The sequence below is a fragment of the Perca flavescens genome, chromosome 18, assembly GCF_004354835.1.
Source record: "Perca flavescens isolate YP-PL-M2 chromosome 18, PFLA_1.0, whole genome shotgun sequence".
NCBI classification, from domain to species: Eukaryota; Metazoa; Chordata; class Actinopteri; order Perciformes; family Percidae; genus Perca; species Perca flavescens.
The window spans coordinates 23,806,697-23,822,220 of NC_041348.1; the positions used below are offsets into that span (position 1 = coordinate 23,806,697).

The 15,524-nt window shown below is 42.0% G+C and overlaps 1 protein-coding gene across 1 annotated transcript in view; it reads right to left on the minus strand.

Annotated features, from left to right (window-relative positions):
* susd6 (sushi domain containing 6) overlaps positions 1-14,694 on the minus strand; it is a 35,629-nt gene extending 20,935 nt beyond the window's left edge. Inside the window, exons 1-2 of the mRNA XM_028605820.1 lie at positions 14,440-14,694; positions 6,789-6,971 (exon numbers count right to left, since the gene is read on the minus strand). Coding sequence (XP_028461621.1) covers positions 6,789-6,930 — 142 coding nt within the window. The 5' untranslated portion in view covers positions 6,931-6,971; positions 14,440-14,694. The remainder of the gene's footprint in view (positions 1-6,788; positions 6,972-14,439) is intronic.
* Between the last annotated feature and the right edge of the window lie 830 nt (positions 14,695-15,524).

The following is a 15,524-nucleotide window of genomic DNA, read 5'->3' on the forward strand; positions in this document are numbered from 1 at the left end:
ATTTTAATAATTTTACAGATTTATAACTTGGACAGAAATAAAAATCTCCATTCTAGCCTCTGTAACTCTGTGTCAGTAAGGCCTAGAATCACCCTGACACAACTTGAGTGTTTCCTTTCCAATGATATCAGGCACACCCCTAAGTGTCAAAGTATATGGGAGCTGTACCACTTTTAATTTGGGTATGACGTTTAGACCAAAAAGCATGAATTTCAAGCATTTCTTCAGCCACTTCTGTCTACAACAGTCGAGAACCATTTTGCAATTATGTAAGCACATAATGTAATCTGAAAACTGCTGCCCTGATTAAAAAAAACAATACAACTGATCTCTGCTGGTATTCTGTCTGGAATGGAAATTTCTAAGTGACCCCAAACTTTTGACCGGTAGAGTGTGTGTGTGTGTGTGTGTGTGTGTGTGTGTGTGTGTGTGTGTGTGTGTGTGTGTGTGTGTGTGTGTGTATGTGTGTATGTGTGTATATATAAGTAGGACATGGCTCATTCAGAAATTTTCCTCTCTGTGGTCAGCGCAATGACGCTATGCTAGCCACTGAGGTCTACTCTGTTCTTAAAAAGAAAAAAGGGAGTCGTCAAGTCTTTTTCCTTGAGCTTGAGGTTCGAGAAAACATCCTCATATCCTTGGGTTGGTCCTACACAGTGATGCAAGACCTGTCAAAACAAAGGCATTCGTCTGTTCAATAGGCCTGCATCGGGTGGTGAAAAATGTATTCAACTCAAGCCAAGAATGGACAACAATCGATCGTCAAAAACAAACACAAATCCCAGAGGAAATTAGAAAGGCAGCTCTCTGCTCCTTCTCTTGCTCTCCTCCCCCTGCTCTTGACTGTACTGTATGACTCCACTTTTCCTCCAGGCCGGGGGAAAGCCATTTCCCGTTCTCACACAAACACACAAACGTCACCACCACACAGAGCACACAGCAGGCTTGTTTGTGGGAGACTTCTGGTCCTCGCTGGCGCTTTCCTGTACAGCTTTAACTCAACTTTAGAAGACAATGGGTTTCTAGAGGTCACAGCTTATCTATTTAAGTGGACCCACAAGGATGGTCCGAATCTTTTAGCCACTGTTAAAAGTAGTAAACAAGGCATGTGATCCATGTGAATAGACCCTTTGGTGCTCTGAGTTCCCATCTTTAGTCTGTCAGTTCTGACTCACTCTAGGTCCACTTCCTCTGAAACAAACCACAAAAGGCTCACTGTAAGGAATTCACACCATATTAGGAACTGAGCCCTACGCAGCCAAGATTAGTGGGATGTCAGACAGACTCAAAAAAGACAAGAACAAGCAATATTTGCACTATGCCATGAAAGTCCTCCAGACTGATGCCATTTATCTTGTGCATACACAAAACCCAGAGTGCCGCTTTGTTGCTGTGGTTGTTTACTGGCATCCTGCTTGAACGCAGAGGATGTTTTTGTTTAGCATGTTGCTACTTTTGGAAGAATGTCCTGAATCATTAACACAAATGTAATCATACACAGTAATCACAAACACAAATGTGAGGCAGCCATTTACAGTACATTTGCTCAGCAGATACCCCGGTGGTAATCTTGTTTACAATGAACAGCTGAACAACAGATAAAAAAAGACATGGCTTTGACTGGGACTGGTTCTAAAAAAATACCTCGGCCCCAAAGGCTTTGTGACCACTCCCTAACAGAGCGTGTTAACAGGTACAAGAAATTGTTGTCCTGACCTTTCTACAGAGAACATGAAGCCACCAATGTGGAAGCTCAAAGCTTTTCCTTTCTTTGTTAAAGACACCAAAAATGGGAGCAAAGAGTACCTCAGCCGTTACTGTCTATCATCCTCTCTCTCCATCTTATACCCCATCACTTAAATGTCAAATTTCCTAAAAGAGTAATAGCCACAAAATGACTAAAAGTGACCTTCATAGACAAAAATAGAATTTTATACCGTTCTGTTTCTAGTGTTTAGAGCTCTAGGATGCAAATGCTGTACAGTATATTTTTTTAGTATCCATTTCTATTCATACCACACACACTGGTATTTGTATGAGTCTGGAATTAGTCTGTCAGCAGTGATGAAATTTCATATTCATGAAAATTTCCAGAGCAATCTCTACCCCTTTAACATGTCAAGGGATTACCTATGTGCATTATGTATGCTGAGCAGAAGAGACAGGGCAGCTGGTGAACAGAAGAGCTAATAACACAATGACTTTGAAGCTTTAAAATCAGTGCCTCACCTTTATGATAATATTTATAATTATAGATTTCATTTCATTCTCCCATGCTGTGAATGCTACAATTCATGGTTTGGCTGTTTTAGTATTGGAATTGCGGTTATGTCTTTTTATGTTTACATCATACACCCCATTTTTACCGCCCTGATTTATATTCACTTTTCTTCAGGACCTATTTTTCATCAATAAGTATCATTAAGTGTAATCTTTTTTCATGTGATCAGGACTGTGATCAGAAAAACCCTACTATTTTTTGGTTACTGCTGTTATCAAGGAGCTACAATTCTAAATCTTCCATTCTCAATATAAGTAGCTTGTGATGTGTGATTACATATTTAAGTTCACATTACAGTGCCTGAATGGAAAATGCCCTTATCAGAAATCTAAAATTCTGTACTCAGTCATCTTCAACAGGTTAGGAAAAAGGCCTGTGTTATTAATATATTTGAGCTTATATTCACTTAAAGGAACACGCCAACTTATTGGGAATTTAGCTTATTCACCGTAACCCCCAGAGTTAGACAAGTCGATACATACCCTCCTCATCTCCTTGCGTGCTGTAATGCTGTCTGACGGCTCCAGCGGCATCAGGCCAGCACAGAACATGCAGGTGAATGGTTCCAGTAATCCTACTGCTCCGAATAAGTGACAAAATAACGCCAACATGTTCCTATTTACATGTTGTGATTTATAGAGTCACAGCGTGTACAAAAAACAACGTAACATAAGACACTGCCGTCTTCTAACTGTAAACAAACCGGGAACTATATTCTCAGGCGGAAGAATATAGTACTTGGGTGGAGTGATATGCTCGCAGCAAGCCTGTCTGAGAATATAGTTCCCGGTTTGTTTACTGTTAGAAGATGGCTGTGTCTCATGTTACCTTGTTTTTTGTACACGCTGTGACTCTACAAATCACAACATGTAAATAGGAACATGTTGGTGTTATTTTGTCACTTTTGTCACAATTCGGAGCAGTAGGCTAGTTGGAACCAGTTACCTGCAGGATCTGTGCTGGGCTAAGCTAATGCTGGAACCGTCAGACAGCGTTACAGCATGCACGGAGATGAGAAGGGTATGTATGGACTTGTCTTACTCTGGGGGCTAGGTGAATAAGGTAAATTCCCAATAAGTCGGCGTGTTCCTTTAATGCAAGAGAGCAAATACACACCATACACAGAGTTGTATACCATTTTGAAGAGCCAGAATTCTTGAACTGTGAGTCAGAATGAATACTGGCTAGTGCACTACAAGGAAGTAATTATGCTACAAATACACAGCTATGGCAACACCTAAAAATAACCTTTGTTTTGTTTGTCAGCTCACATGAAGCACCACCTAGAGTTTTCCATTACATGCTTAAAACTAGTAAAGAAACTATGTAAAGAATTCTTAAGGCTCTGACACACCAACCCGATTATCGGCCGTTTGACAGTCTGGCGAGGTCAGTGACTCGAGTCTTGTTAGGTGCGTTCCGTGCCGTCGGCAGCCGGAGGAGCCGTCAGCCTTCATTTGGGCTGATTTGACACATTGAATCGGAAGGCGGGCAGTCGGACTCAATGGCCAATCCGACTGGTGGAGCGCTAACCCGGAAATGACGAGCGGGATGAAGACGAAAATCTTTTAAACTGACCTTGGTCAATCTGAAATGAAGACAGATTCAGCAACTGCATGGCCTATTTCTCGCTTAAAATGTTTTCAGAAACACGTTTCGTGAACTATCTTTGTAAAATATGAGATCGTATTCGGAATGAAGCCGTCATTGTGCCCGGTTGTAAAATCCGGGAGAAGCCAGACCCACGTGACGCATTCGTCCAATCAGCTGCCGGTTTTAATTTATTGGGCGACAATACAGATTAGCGGCGCCTGCTGTTATGGAGACGTATTGAGTCTTGCGCAGAACGTACGCTCAAGTCGGCATCGCTTCGGTGTGTTCCGAGGCACTTTTCTGACCAACTCGGGGAGGCTGATCAGTCCGACTGCCTTTTCTGCTGAAGGTCGGCCGTCGGGTTGGTGTGTCCGAGCCTTTAAAGAAGCTAATGAGATAGTAAGGTCTGGAGAGGTATAGGCCCGGTCCACACGTACCAAAACAATCTTTTTTTTACCCGTCTTCCCTGGATTTGTTTCAAGAATAGTTGCGTCCAAACGAATCCACTTGTAAATGACTCAATACGCTACTTCATGTGCCAGGCCTATAGGTGGCGCTGTTTCTGCTACAGAAATTCACCAAAAAGACGGAGAAGAAGAGCATGGTCACTTCCACTTCCTATCATAACATGACTAGCTAGATTATAATTTTCTCTTAATACGTCCGTGGACTATAATAACTTTCACCACTGCTCATTTTATAAAGGCCGCCGCAAGAAAATGTCTTAGTTTACGTTGTATAATGTGCTGTTGGATTGCTTTTTATTTTGCATGATTGCAGCGCGCTAGCAGCGAGCTAACGTTAGCGCGCTAACTTTCGCTAGCTCTAACATCGGCAGAGTCAAACAAACATCAATGATCCATGAATGATGTCTTTCCGTTCAAGGAGTTGATAAGCAGACAGATTAGCTAGCTAGTTGATAAGTTATCTACTTCCACTTCATAAACAGATAGCCATAGCAGCTAACGTTAAGGTTACTTCGCTGCTGGAGCAGTCAGCTACTTTAGCGATGTTTAACGTTGGCTACATAACGTTAGCAATATATCTTGTGTAGAATCCAGAGGGAAGGGTCAGGGAGCAGAGACACAGTATTTAGATATAGTGAGCTGGTTTGACCACGGAGATGGGACATGCTCGCTTAGCTTCACCGCAGTTGTGTGCGTCAGCGGCCGTGGGAGAGGGTGTAAAAGAGGGGTGTGGCGATGACATCATCAATACGGATCCGTATTCACCATCCACGGGTTTAACGAGCGAGCCGTTTCGGATTTTTTCACCCTGAGACCTGGTTTCAAAAAAGTGCGTTTTCAGGCAGTGCGTTTGCAGGATTCGTCTGGACCGTCGGCCCAAACGATGCAAAACGTGCGTTTGAACAGAAAAACTTTTCCGTGTGGACGGCCCCTTAGACCACACAGTTAATGAATTGTCACAAGCCAGTTGAAAATAGTCCTAGTGGTGGAGTCTAGAGATCTTTTTGTCCTTTTCCATCAGTTGAATGGCAAGGCACAGCATCATGGGTACTGAAAAGAAATTATTGTCCCTATGTAATGCACCAACTGTCATGAACGTGGTTGATACAGGGTCTGTCTTTTAATACACTGACTCACAGGATATTAGGGTACGACCTTCCTCATCCACACATAACCCGAGTATGGGGTAGGTTTGCACACATGCATGCATATACACACAAATACAGTACACAGAGCACGTGGGCTGGGGATTTAAGGACACATCTCCTTGGTATTGGTAGGCAGTGTACTGTATGTGTATGAGTGTGTTGGATGCAGAACGTGAGCGTGATACCAGCCCCTCTAGGCTCTACATGAATCATGTGTATTACATAAGAGAGAGAGAGAGAGAGAGAGAGAGAGAATACACTTAGGATCAGCAGTGCGCTCCTCCTGCCCATCTCTCTCTCCCTTTCTGTTGCTGTTTTCACACACACACACACACACACACACACACACACACACACACACACACACACACACACACACACACACACACACACACACACACACACACACACACACACACACACACACACACACACACACACACACACACACACACAGCAAATAAAGAAAGTTAAAACAATTAAAGCTTTAAAAACATTCCAGAACCTTAAACCACCCCTCACACACATTTACTTATTGACACATACACAGTCTGCCTCCTCACTGTGGCAAGGACATCTGGCTCATTTCACAAGCTGGCTATGTGAGAGGGGTGTGTGTGTGTGTGTAGGCATGTGTGTGTTTGTGTGGGGGAAGGGGGACTGGAATATTGGACAGCTAAAGTGAAGGGAAAGCTGGCACAAGTGACTGGGTTCAGTAAGTACATGTCATTAACATTGTATTCCTTAAGAACAAAACAAAAAGAACACAAGCCTTATAGGTCTTGTGGTGGCTCATTAATACCTGTGTTATCTATGCTTACTTTAACTTCCAAGTGTGGACCAAATCTAGCCTGCCCCCCCCGCCCCCATAAAACAATTAAATCAATTTGAAAACCTGATCTGAAGGTTGTTGTAGGGCAATAACCAAAGCTCGCTAGCTGTGCTAAAAGCGCTCAGAGGACGATAAATGTCACGGCTGATTAAAACCTCATGACAGCAATGTGACCACAGACAACATCATCTCTCTGTTTCAGTCAATAGCGGAGGAAAACCGTTGTGGCTCATTAGGGCAGTGAATGGATTCACACAGTTGGTGGGATTGAGCTCTCAGCTGCAGCTCGGAGACAGAGCAACCTGTACAACCCAAGGGTAAAGGAAGCAAATTTAATCTAACCGACCTGCAAGATAGTGGGGGGTTTGAAGATGGCGGTTTAGTCAATGTGTATCATGTGGGAATGAAGACAGAGAAAACAAATGTGTGTGTGTGTGTGTGTGTGTGTGTGTGTGTGTGTGTCTTACCTGATGCGTGACCATGAGGGAGCAGGGTGAAGAGGAGGAGCAGCGTGGAGGCAGCCAGCCTGTGGGCTAGAGCGGAGGAGGAAGAGGAGGAAGAAGAGGAAGACCGGGCTCTCGTCTGAAACGCTACCATTCCATCGCACATCTTTTCCTCCGGCAACCAGCGAGAGTCCTCTACGGCTTAACCTGTAGGCATAGAGAGAGAGGGGGAGGGAGGACGCGGATTACTATCAACATTCAACGAGGATTATGTAACCAAAAGCAACACAGAGAGACAGGAGGGAATGGAGAGAGAGCTAGAAAGACTGTAAGGCAAAGAGAGTGGCAGAGAAAAGGCCTCCTCTGCACGTCACCAAATAGCAGTTGGTTTACTGATAAGAACAGCATGAATGAATGACTCTACGCGATGAATGAATGACTCTTTGTGTAGTTCCTCTTCTCATACTTTGGTTCCTAAAAAGGTGCTGACGCACCAAAGAGATTGTCAGCCATCTCTCCAAGTTTGGCCGACAGTGAGGGTAGGTCAACCCGAGTTTTTGCGGTGTTTGAGGCACCGTCACTACTCATCAATCCCGGTTGGCTTTTTTTCGGCCAACTCCACATATTGAGTCGCCGTCGGAGATGGGAATTAATCTGATTGGCTGTTTGGTTTAACTGAATGCAAGCAAACGACTAAAGTCGAAAGGGCACACACAGAAGGCTCTTCTCATTTTTTCATTTCATCTGTTGAAATCAATACACATAGGGCTGTCAAAACTGGCCAATACAATACTTTTTTAAATCTATATACCTACACAATACAAAATATACTAATAAAGTCCTATACTGTAAAACTTAATATAAAGACCGTAGACCTCTCTCCCTCTACATCGTGGTTGGTGCTAGACTAAGCAAGCTAACTAGCCAGCTGGCCGGCATGTCACTAAATTAGTCAAATATAACTTAATGTTTCATTGACAAACTCTTGTCATATTCTAGGAACGCACAGTGCTATCACCAGATGTGTGACAACTTTGTACGGCTAATTTTCTGTTACCAGTGTAACATGATGACATGTTGGAATTAGCAAGCTAGTTAACTACCCAGCCAGCCGCGGCGGGCCACTCTGCCCCTCTGTTTCCGTATTGCAGGGAGACATTTTTTACCAAGAGAACAGATAGCTCTGTGCTGCCGCTGACTAATTCGGGAGGGCAAACGCTGGTTTGTTTTATGTATCATAGCAACATTTTATATATCCGGTTTCCCTTTTTGTATGACGAATAGATTACTGCCGCCTGGTGGCATGGAGAGTTATTTCTTCTTTCGCAGGCGCAGAACGTACATGCTAGTTGGCCGTCGACGGCAGTCTTTGTGGTGTGTTCAAATACAAGTATTTGGCCAGGGTTAGGAGACGTGAGGCGACGCCACAGTCGGCCTTGGTTGCCACTAGTTCTTTGCCATCTGCATTGTGTGTCAGCACCTTTAAACAGCATCCTGCTATTTACACTGACCCCCAGGCAGACAGACAGCAATTTCCAGCACTCTTTTAAAAAAAAAAAAACACCAGTGGCAGCAGCAGCAGCAGCAGCAGCAGCAGCAGCAGGAGAATTCCTCTGATTTCCCCTCAATCCCGACTTTTGGCTCTGCCACAAGATCTTACTAAATAAACCAGTCATTACACTCTGCTGTAGATGATGTAACAAGGAAACAGACCCCTGCTGCTGAGGTAGGAGCATTAGGAAGAGAGAGGCTAAAAATGTGTGAGAGAGAGTCCAGCGCAAAACAAAACTGTGACTGCAACTGCAACTTTTGCAAACTACCCTGGTGGTCAGGAGAGGAGCTTGCCCAAGGAGCTGTATTTTACCATAGCTTCATCATTGAATAAGTAACATTTTAATAGGCTTATGGCTCTCTAATGTTTGGGCAGCATTGCCTATCAGCAAAGCTTAAGTCATTTGTCAGTGTTTTTGTTAGTTGGGCGATACAAGTTTTCTTCACGCATTAAATGTCCATGAAGTAACCCCTATAGTAGCAGGCATTCCTCAAATGTAGTTATTCAAGATAAAGAGGGTACAGTACTTAACAGTTGAATAATAACAGATGCCATACCACAGTCTGCTCAGCTGTGACTCTACTTTGCCATATGCTGCACATTGTTATAAGCAATAGCAAGCAATTTGATGCATACTTTATGTGGAGATAACTTCATTAGGTGCTACTTTCTGAAATGTCATGTATTCTTTAGCTGCTCATATGGCCAACATACTGTATAAGCCATTACTATTATTATACAGAACAATATTAGCCTAATAAGCATCTAATTTCTTCCGTGCCCCATTTATTTATGATTAATTTGTAGTTCGTATCCACTTAAAGTGATATCTGTAAATAAAAAAATAAAAAACACCATCTTTTCTTCACAAATATCTCTCCATGATAACCAACTTAAATAACTTCCTAAAAGCATGTGCTGGTTGATTGGGGGGATACAACGAGACATACACTGTCATTACATAAATGAGATGCAGGTGCACATAGGCTTGTTAATGTTGCTACAGAGAGATCGGGATGAAGTAGCAGTAGTTGCATTTTGTGGGGAACTAGCTTGCTGGCAGGCAGCATATCCTCAAGAGAGGGCAGAGGGCCCATTACAGTTACACAAGGCTGCTGAGCTAATGGCTACAGTAATGGCATGGCTGCACTTAAAGAGCCGCAAATTTGATTGCAGATCTGCTGCGTGTGCGTGGCCACTGGCACTGCCACAGACGACCCAGAACTGCAGTTATGCACATTCATGGTTGGTTTTTCTAACTGCCTGTGCATTCACATTTGAGTGTCCAGCACTAAGCTACATTTTAAATGATCCAAAAATCAAGATTTTCCAACACACACGCACACAAACAGCAGGGCCCCCTACTGCCTGCCACCTTTCTGATGTCCCCAAGAAAAGGATGGAGAGCCATACCTGCATGTGGCGCATGCCAGTGGGAGAGAGTGACGTAAGCCGGATTTGGCAGGACAGTTTGGGTACTGCATAGAGCCAAAGGGCAGACAGTCAAAAACACATGCAGGGGACCAGTGCCAGCCATTTCGTCCATAGACACATTCTCATTTGTCCATGTTGGGATCAGAGCATTGCTGCTAAGGCCTGGGTTACAGAGAGGCCCTACTTTAACTCAGATAATGTTCTTGCTATCTAGAGATACCAAGGACAAACAAAGTCACAGACAGGACAAAAAAAACACGTGTTGTGTTCAAAGGCACTTGTTGGGATGTAAATAACAACTTGGGATGGCATTTATAATGCAGGGCTGACCTCCTGAGAGAGCTGAGGGCAGCGTATTGAACGGCCAGTACGTCTGCAAAGTGAAAACTTAAGCAGAATTAGCTTAATTGCTTTCACAAAAGCACGTCTGAGAAAGGACAAAGTCATTAACTCTGTGCTAAGGTATCCCACAAACTACAGAATTCCAATTAGCTGGAACAAGATAGCTTGGAGCCTGAAAGGATTTTATTGCAGATCTTTTAATGCACTGAATGTATGTTCATGCATTTAATTGATTTAATAACACAGCGGGCAGTTTGACAGCAAAAGCACAAAAATACTTCAAGTTTGGATGTCAACTTTCTAACTTGCAACTGTGTTTCCTGTCAGACACTGCCAAAGATGTTGAGCTTGACAGATCACATTAAAGGGTGTGCTGCTATTTTAACCTTCAAGAGATTTAGTTTGTGTTTCCTGGAACAAAATCTTGTGTTAAACCACATAAACAAACACTTCCTGCCGCACAGCTTCATGTAGCCAGGTAACGTCAGCTTACCCAAATCACGATTTAGTGTACAGTCAAACAATGTGTGCTGAAACAGCCATCAGTATCATTGCAAAGTCCTTCTAAATGGCTGACAGTCTAGCCATCATTGCAGTATGACTACTCTCAGTTATATTAATATCACTGGAACGGGATAGTTGACATTATAGGATATATTTTATCATGCTTGAAGCACCAACAGAATGGCAAATACAAGCAAAAAGTAACCTAGATCGACTTAATATATTTCATTTTTAAAAAAGCACATAATGACACAAAACACGTCAGATAGATGTTGCAAGAAAGTCAAACACATACTTGCTTCATACAAAAGGACAAGACAACTTCCTTGTTTCATACAAAGAAGGGGACAGGACAGTGGATTTGCTTTTTCCTCTCTTTTATATAGTTGTAAACTGAATATCTTTGGGTTTTGGTCAAACAAACAAGCCAATTGAAGATGCAACCTACTCAAAATATTAACCAATAATGTGAATAATTGTTAGTTGCAGAGGCCTAAATGACGTTGCTAAAAATAGCAATGCTATTTGTCAGATGGTTAGACCATGTTCCGTCCCATTTCATTAAGATATTGGGAGGTTTTTACAGCATAAATACTTTGTTTGTTTAGTCCTCCAATTGGGGAAAAAAATAAAAATAAAACTATGCAACTCTCCACTTCAGACACCAGACAACCAGCCAGCCAGCAGGCTGCTACTGCAGTTTTTCAGCTGCCCGAGGCTCCTGGAATGCAAAGGGAGCCAAGGAGAGCAGCAGCGTAGGCATGTGTCCGGGAACAGAGAGCACTCAGTGTGCCAAAGAAACAGCCGGGAGGAGATTTCCACCCAATAGGCCCCAATGCTACTGCTGCTGGTGGAGCCCGTATGGGCCTGTGGAGGGAGCCCAGAGATGGGGCTCTGCGTGGCAGCACAGAAAGGACCCTTTGTTATGATGTATGTAGTGTTAAGCCCCACAGCGCCCGAGCATCCCTCTGTACTGCCGCAAGGAAGGGGACAGAAACAGTCAGAATGATGGGGAAGAGGAAAAAAAAGAGTGGAAAGAAAGAACATAGTGAGAGGGAAGACGAAACCGTACAAACACTGTTATATGTTATGTTGACAGTGGTGAAAGGTGGGGAACTCTGACAATGAGATTGTGTGAACAGTGTGTTTTTTTTTATCTTTACTCACAAGATGTTTTCTCTAAGCTATGTTGTCAAACAGAAAAGGCCTCTGAATGCTGGACTGGGAGTTGTAAAAATCTCACTGTAGTCACACAATGGGTTTTAAATTGAGAACCATTACATTACATTACATGTCATTTAGCTGACGCTTTTATCCAAAGCGACAGACAACTGCTATATATGTCAGAGGTCGTACGCCTCTGGAGCAACTAGGGGTTAAGTGTCTTGCTCGGGGACACATTGGTTGATGTATTGTAGTGGGAATCAAACCCAGGTCTCCCACTGTTTTTAGATTTGGTCGAGGAACTGCTCGACAAAGTAGCAGGTAGGCATGCACGATAAATCGTTATAAAAAAAAAAAATCACGCTCTCGATTCACCCCTGTTCGCGATGTACCTAAATGGCCAGTATGTACTTTATTTTCTTTATTCATTGAAGCCTCTATCTTTACAGGCTTGTGGTGATGCGTAATGTGCTATAGGTGCCAAAAGAAATCTATGTTTGGTACTGCCAATTTGTTTTGTTTTGTCATGGTTCATGCGTGCAATAAACATTACACTTCGTGACAAAAAAATTGTGGCAGAGAATCGTGATATCAATTCTAAGCTAAAAAAAAAATCGTGATTCATATTTTTCCCCGAATCGTGCAGGACAATGTTCATTGACAGTGGGTTTTATACTTGTGGGGAATTAATTTACAGTATTTAATTTAGTTAAAAAGAAGAAACACCTGTGGGAGTTTAAAAATATGGAAATCATGGCAAATATACGTTAAAATGTTATCTATCTATCTATCTATCTATCTATCTATCTATCTATCTATCTATCTATACATAAAGTTAATAGTGGAAAATCTCAGCAGATAAATTGTTAATGGATAAAATATCCAGACATGATTGTCTGTTTTTCCGCTAAACCCTGTCATCATAGTTTATCACACTGATGCAAAAATCTAACAAAATTCCAATCTTACAATAAATAACAGCTACCACAGTATTAGTGGAACAGTGCGCCCAACACATTAGCATTAGCCCTATTAGACACAGCGTGCCTAACTGGGAACATTAGTCCCAGATACCTTCCTCTCCATGACTTCTGTCTTTCACAATATGACTGTCTGTGTTCTCTCAAAATGCATATTTCATCTTTGGTCTCCATTATGATGATAAACAACACCTCACCTTTGGACTTCCCTGCCCTTTGCTGTGGTTAATAGTGTCATATCTTACCCTGCCCAGCTATCAAGAAACTCTTATAGGAACATAAGCCAGGAGGGAGTGAGAAATGACAGTGTAAGGAATATCTGAGCAAGACAGACCCTCAAAACTCAATAGTACACCTCTGCAACTGAATGAAACGTGGTCAACTGCCTTCATGGCAGCTCTAAAGCAGAGTCACACGCTTCGACACGTGCAACTGTACTGCGAGCTATTTAAACAAAGAGTGTGGTGGGCTGCTAGGACCGACCACACACACACACACACACACACACACACACACACACACACACACACACACACACACACACACACATTCTAAAAAAGATACAGTTACAACTGTTACCAAATGTAACAATACAGTAACGCTACAGCTGTCTCTGTCTCTTAGAGACTGGACTACTCGAGCCGGTGTTCTTTTCTATTGTATTGCTAAGGACTTTGCCAAGCACGGGTATATCTGAAAAAACGTTAAAGCAACCTGGATACCTGTCAGAAATAACGTGTCCTAACTTATCCTGTACCACCACGCATTTAGCTTTCACCCTGTAACACCATGCAGTCATCCACCTTTCAAGTAAATTATATATTTTATAGTGTTAAGCACATCATTTAAACATACACACGGACTGTGTAGGCTATGTCATCCAGCTACCTCAGATATAAAAGCAACCTGTTATATCAATAATTCTTCATGTATTCCAGCACCATTTGCACTTCTGCATTGCACTACTGTATACTGTTTACAACGTTCATAGAGCTGTTAGTCTACGTAGGCTATATGTAGGCGAATGTGAATGCGTCGTAATATGTATATACAGTTTCTATATGTACTTATCTGTACATAGTAGTCTAATGTTTATGTTAACCTTGGCCAGCTTTGTTGTCCTTGTTTTATGCCGTATGTCTATTTCTGTAAGAGCAACAAAAAGCCGGAATCAAATTCCTTGTATGTGTTCACACTTACTTGGCCACTCGGATTTTTCTTCTTTTGCTCTCAATGTACATAGAAATGGACATACGGCGAAAAACAACGAGAACAAAGCTGAACAAGGTAACGTTAAACATAAATATTTGACCACTACAGATATAAACAATATGAATACATTCACATTTACGTACATACGTAGTTCGCTACGTACACACATGTAGACTAAGCTCAGGATTGTAAGAAGTAACGTTAATAGAATAGGGCAATGGAAAAGTGCAAATGGTGCTTGGAATAAAGCAAGCTTAATTAACGTGAACGTTACACTTAAGCTAGTTAGGTGACAAACACAAAATTGACAACTCATTATTCCCCTTGACAAATGATGAAATAGCCTATTACCCCAACGTGGGAAACACGTTTCCTGTTTTTAATTTTACAATCAAAAAATACAACCGGGAGGAAAGAGACAGACAAGAGATCTCGTAGTGGCCTAACGTTATGTGTGCTTAGCTTACGAAAAACAGATAAGACTCACCAACTAAAGGTTACCAGCGGCGAGCCCTCCTCTCACTGCTTCATATCCGACGAATTAACGGTTGTATAAATGGATACACCCAAAACTAGAATGTGGCAAAATAATACAAAAAAAATCTAATGTTTTGAACGTATAGTTCCGTCAGTAACGTTACTGTTCCGTTGTTCCTTGTTCTCGGCTCGCCAGCTCTTTATTTTAGGTGAGCGGAAACCCTCGCTGCGAGAACTCTACCAGCTGCCTCGCTCTCGCGCGGTCTCCATGGCTACTTCGGTTAAAGGGCGGGTCCTAATCGGTCAAGCCAACCATAAGGCTCGATTTCATAATAAAAGCACATCATTTGGTGGGGAGACCATAGACAGTATATAAGGGGGAGACAAAGGAAAGTGACAAAAAAAAGAACAATATACCAAAATTCAGAACAATAGAAACTGCAAATGTCTTAAATATATACTAACAGTTCATGCATTATGGTATATGTGCCATTTTAGAGAAATTCCCTATTTAAATGTGCACTTATATTGTGTGATTATCTGCAGAATGGATTGTCGTTCTTGGGGTTTCGCTTTAGTCTGTTTCCTGTTTTATTTTGTAACCTCCCTCTTATCATCATGTGTAATGTCCTTATATACTGTCTATGGCCATGTCATAGGTTCATAGACATAGACATACTGTATATATAAGTATACAGTATATAAGAAGGTCCATGTCTTACTTTACTTCCTGCTTTTGTGTTTTAAAGCCTCACCTAATTCCCCTCACCTGAGTTTCTCCGCCCATCTCTCCAACTGTAGGCTAGGCTACTTCATTCCTTCAACAGATTAGCTTGTATGTAGGTCATGGTTTTTAGTTCAGTATTTGTTGGATCCTTGGTTTTTTTTTTTATTGAACAATAGTAACAACCAAACTTGGCCTGGTACAATAAATGAATTGTCATCACAGACAACAGACAAACACCTTACATAAGAGAGAAGAAAGAACACATAAACAAACAAAGTAAAAAAAAAAAAAAAAAAAAAAAAAAAAAACACTAGGGGTTTTCAGAAAGTTTCACATCCTCTATCTAAGTAGATAAGCTTAAGGCATTC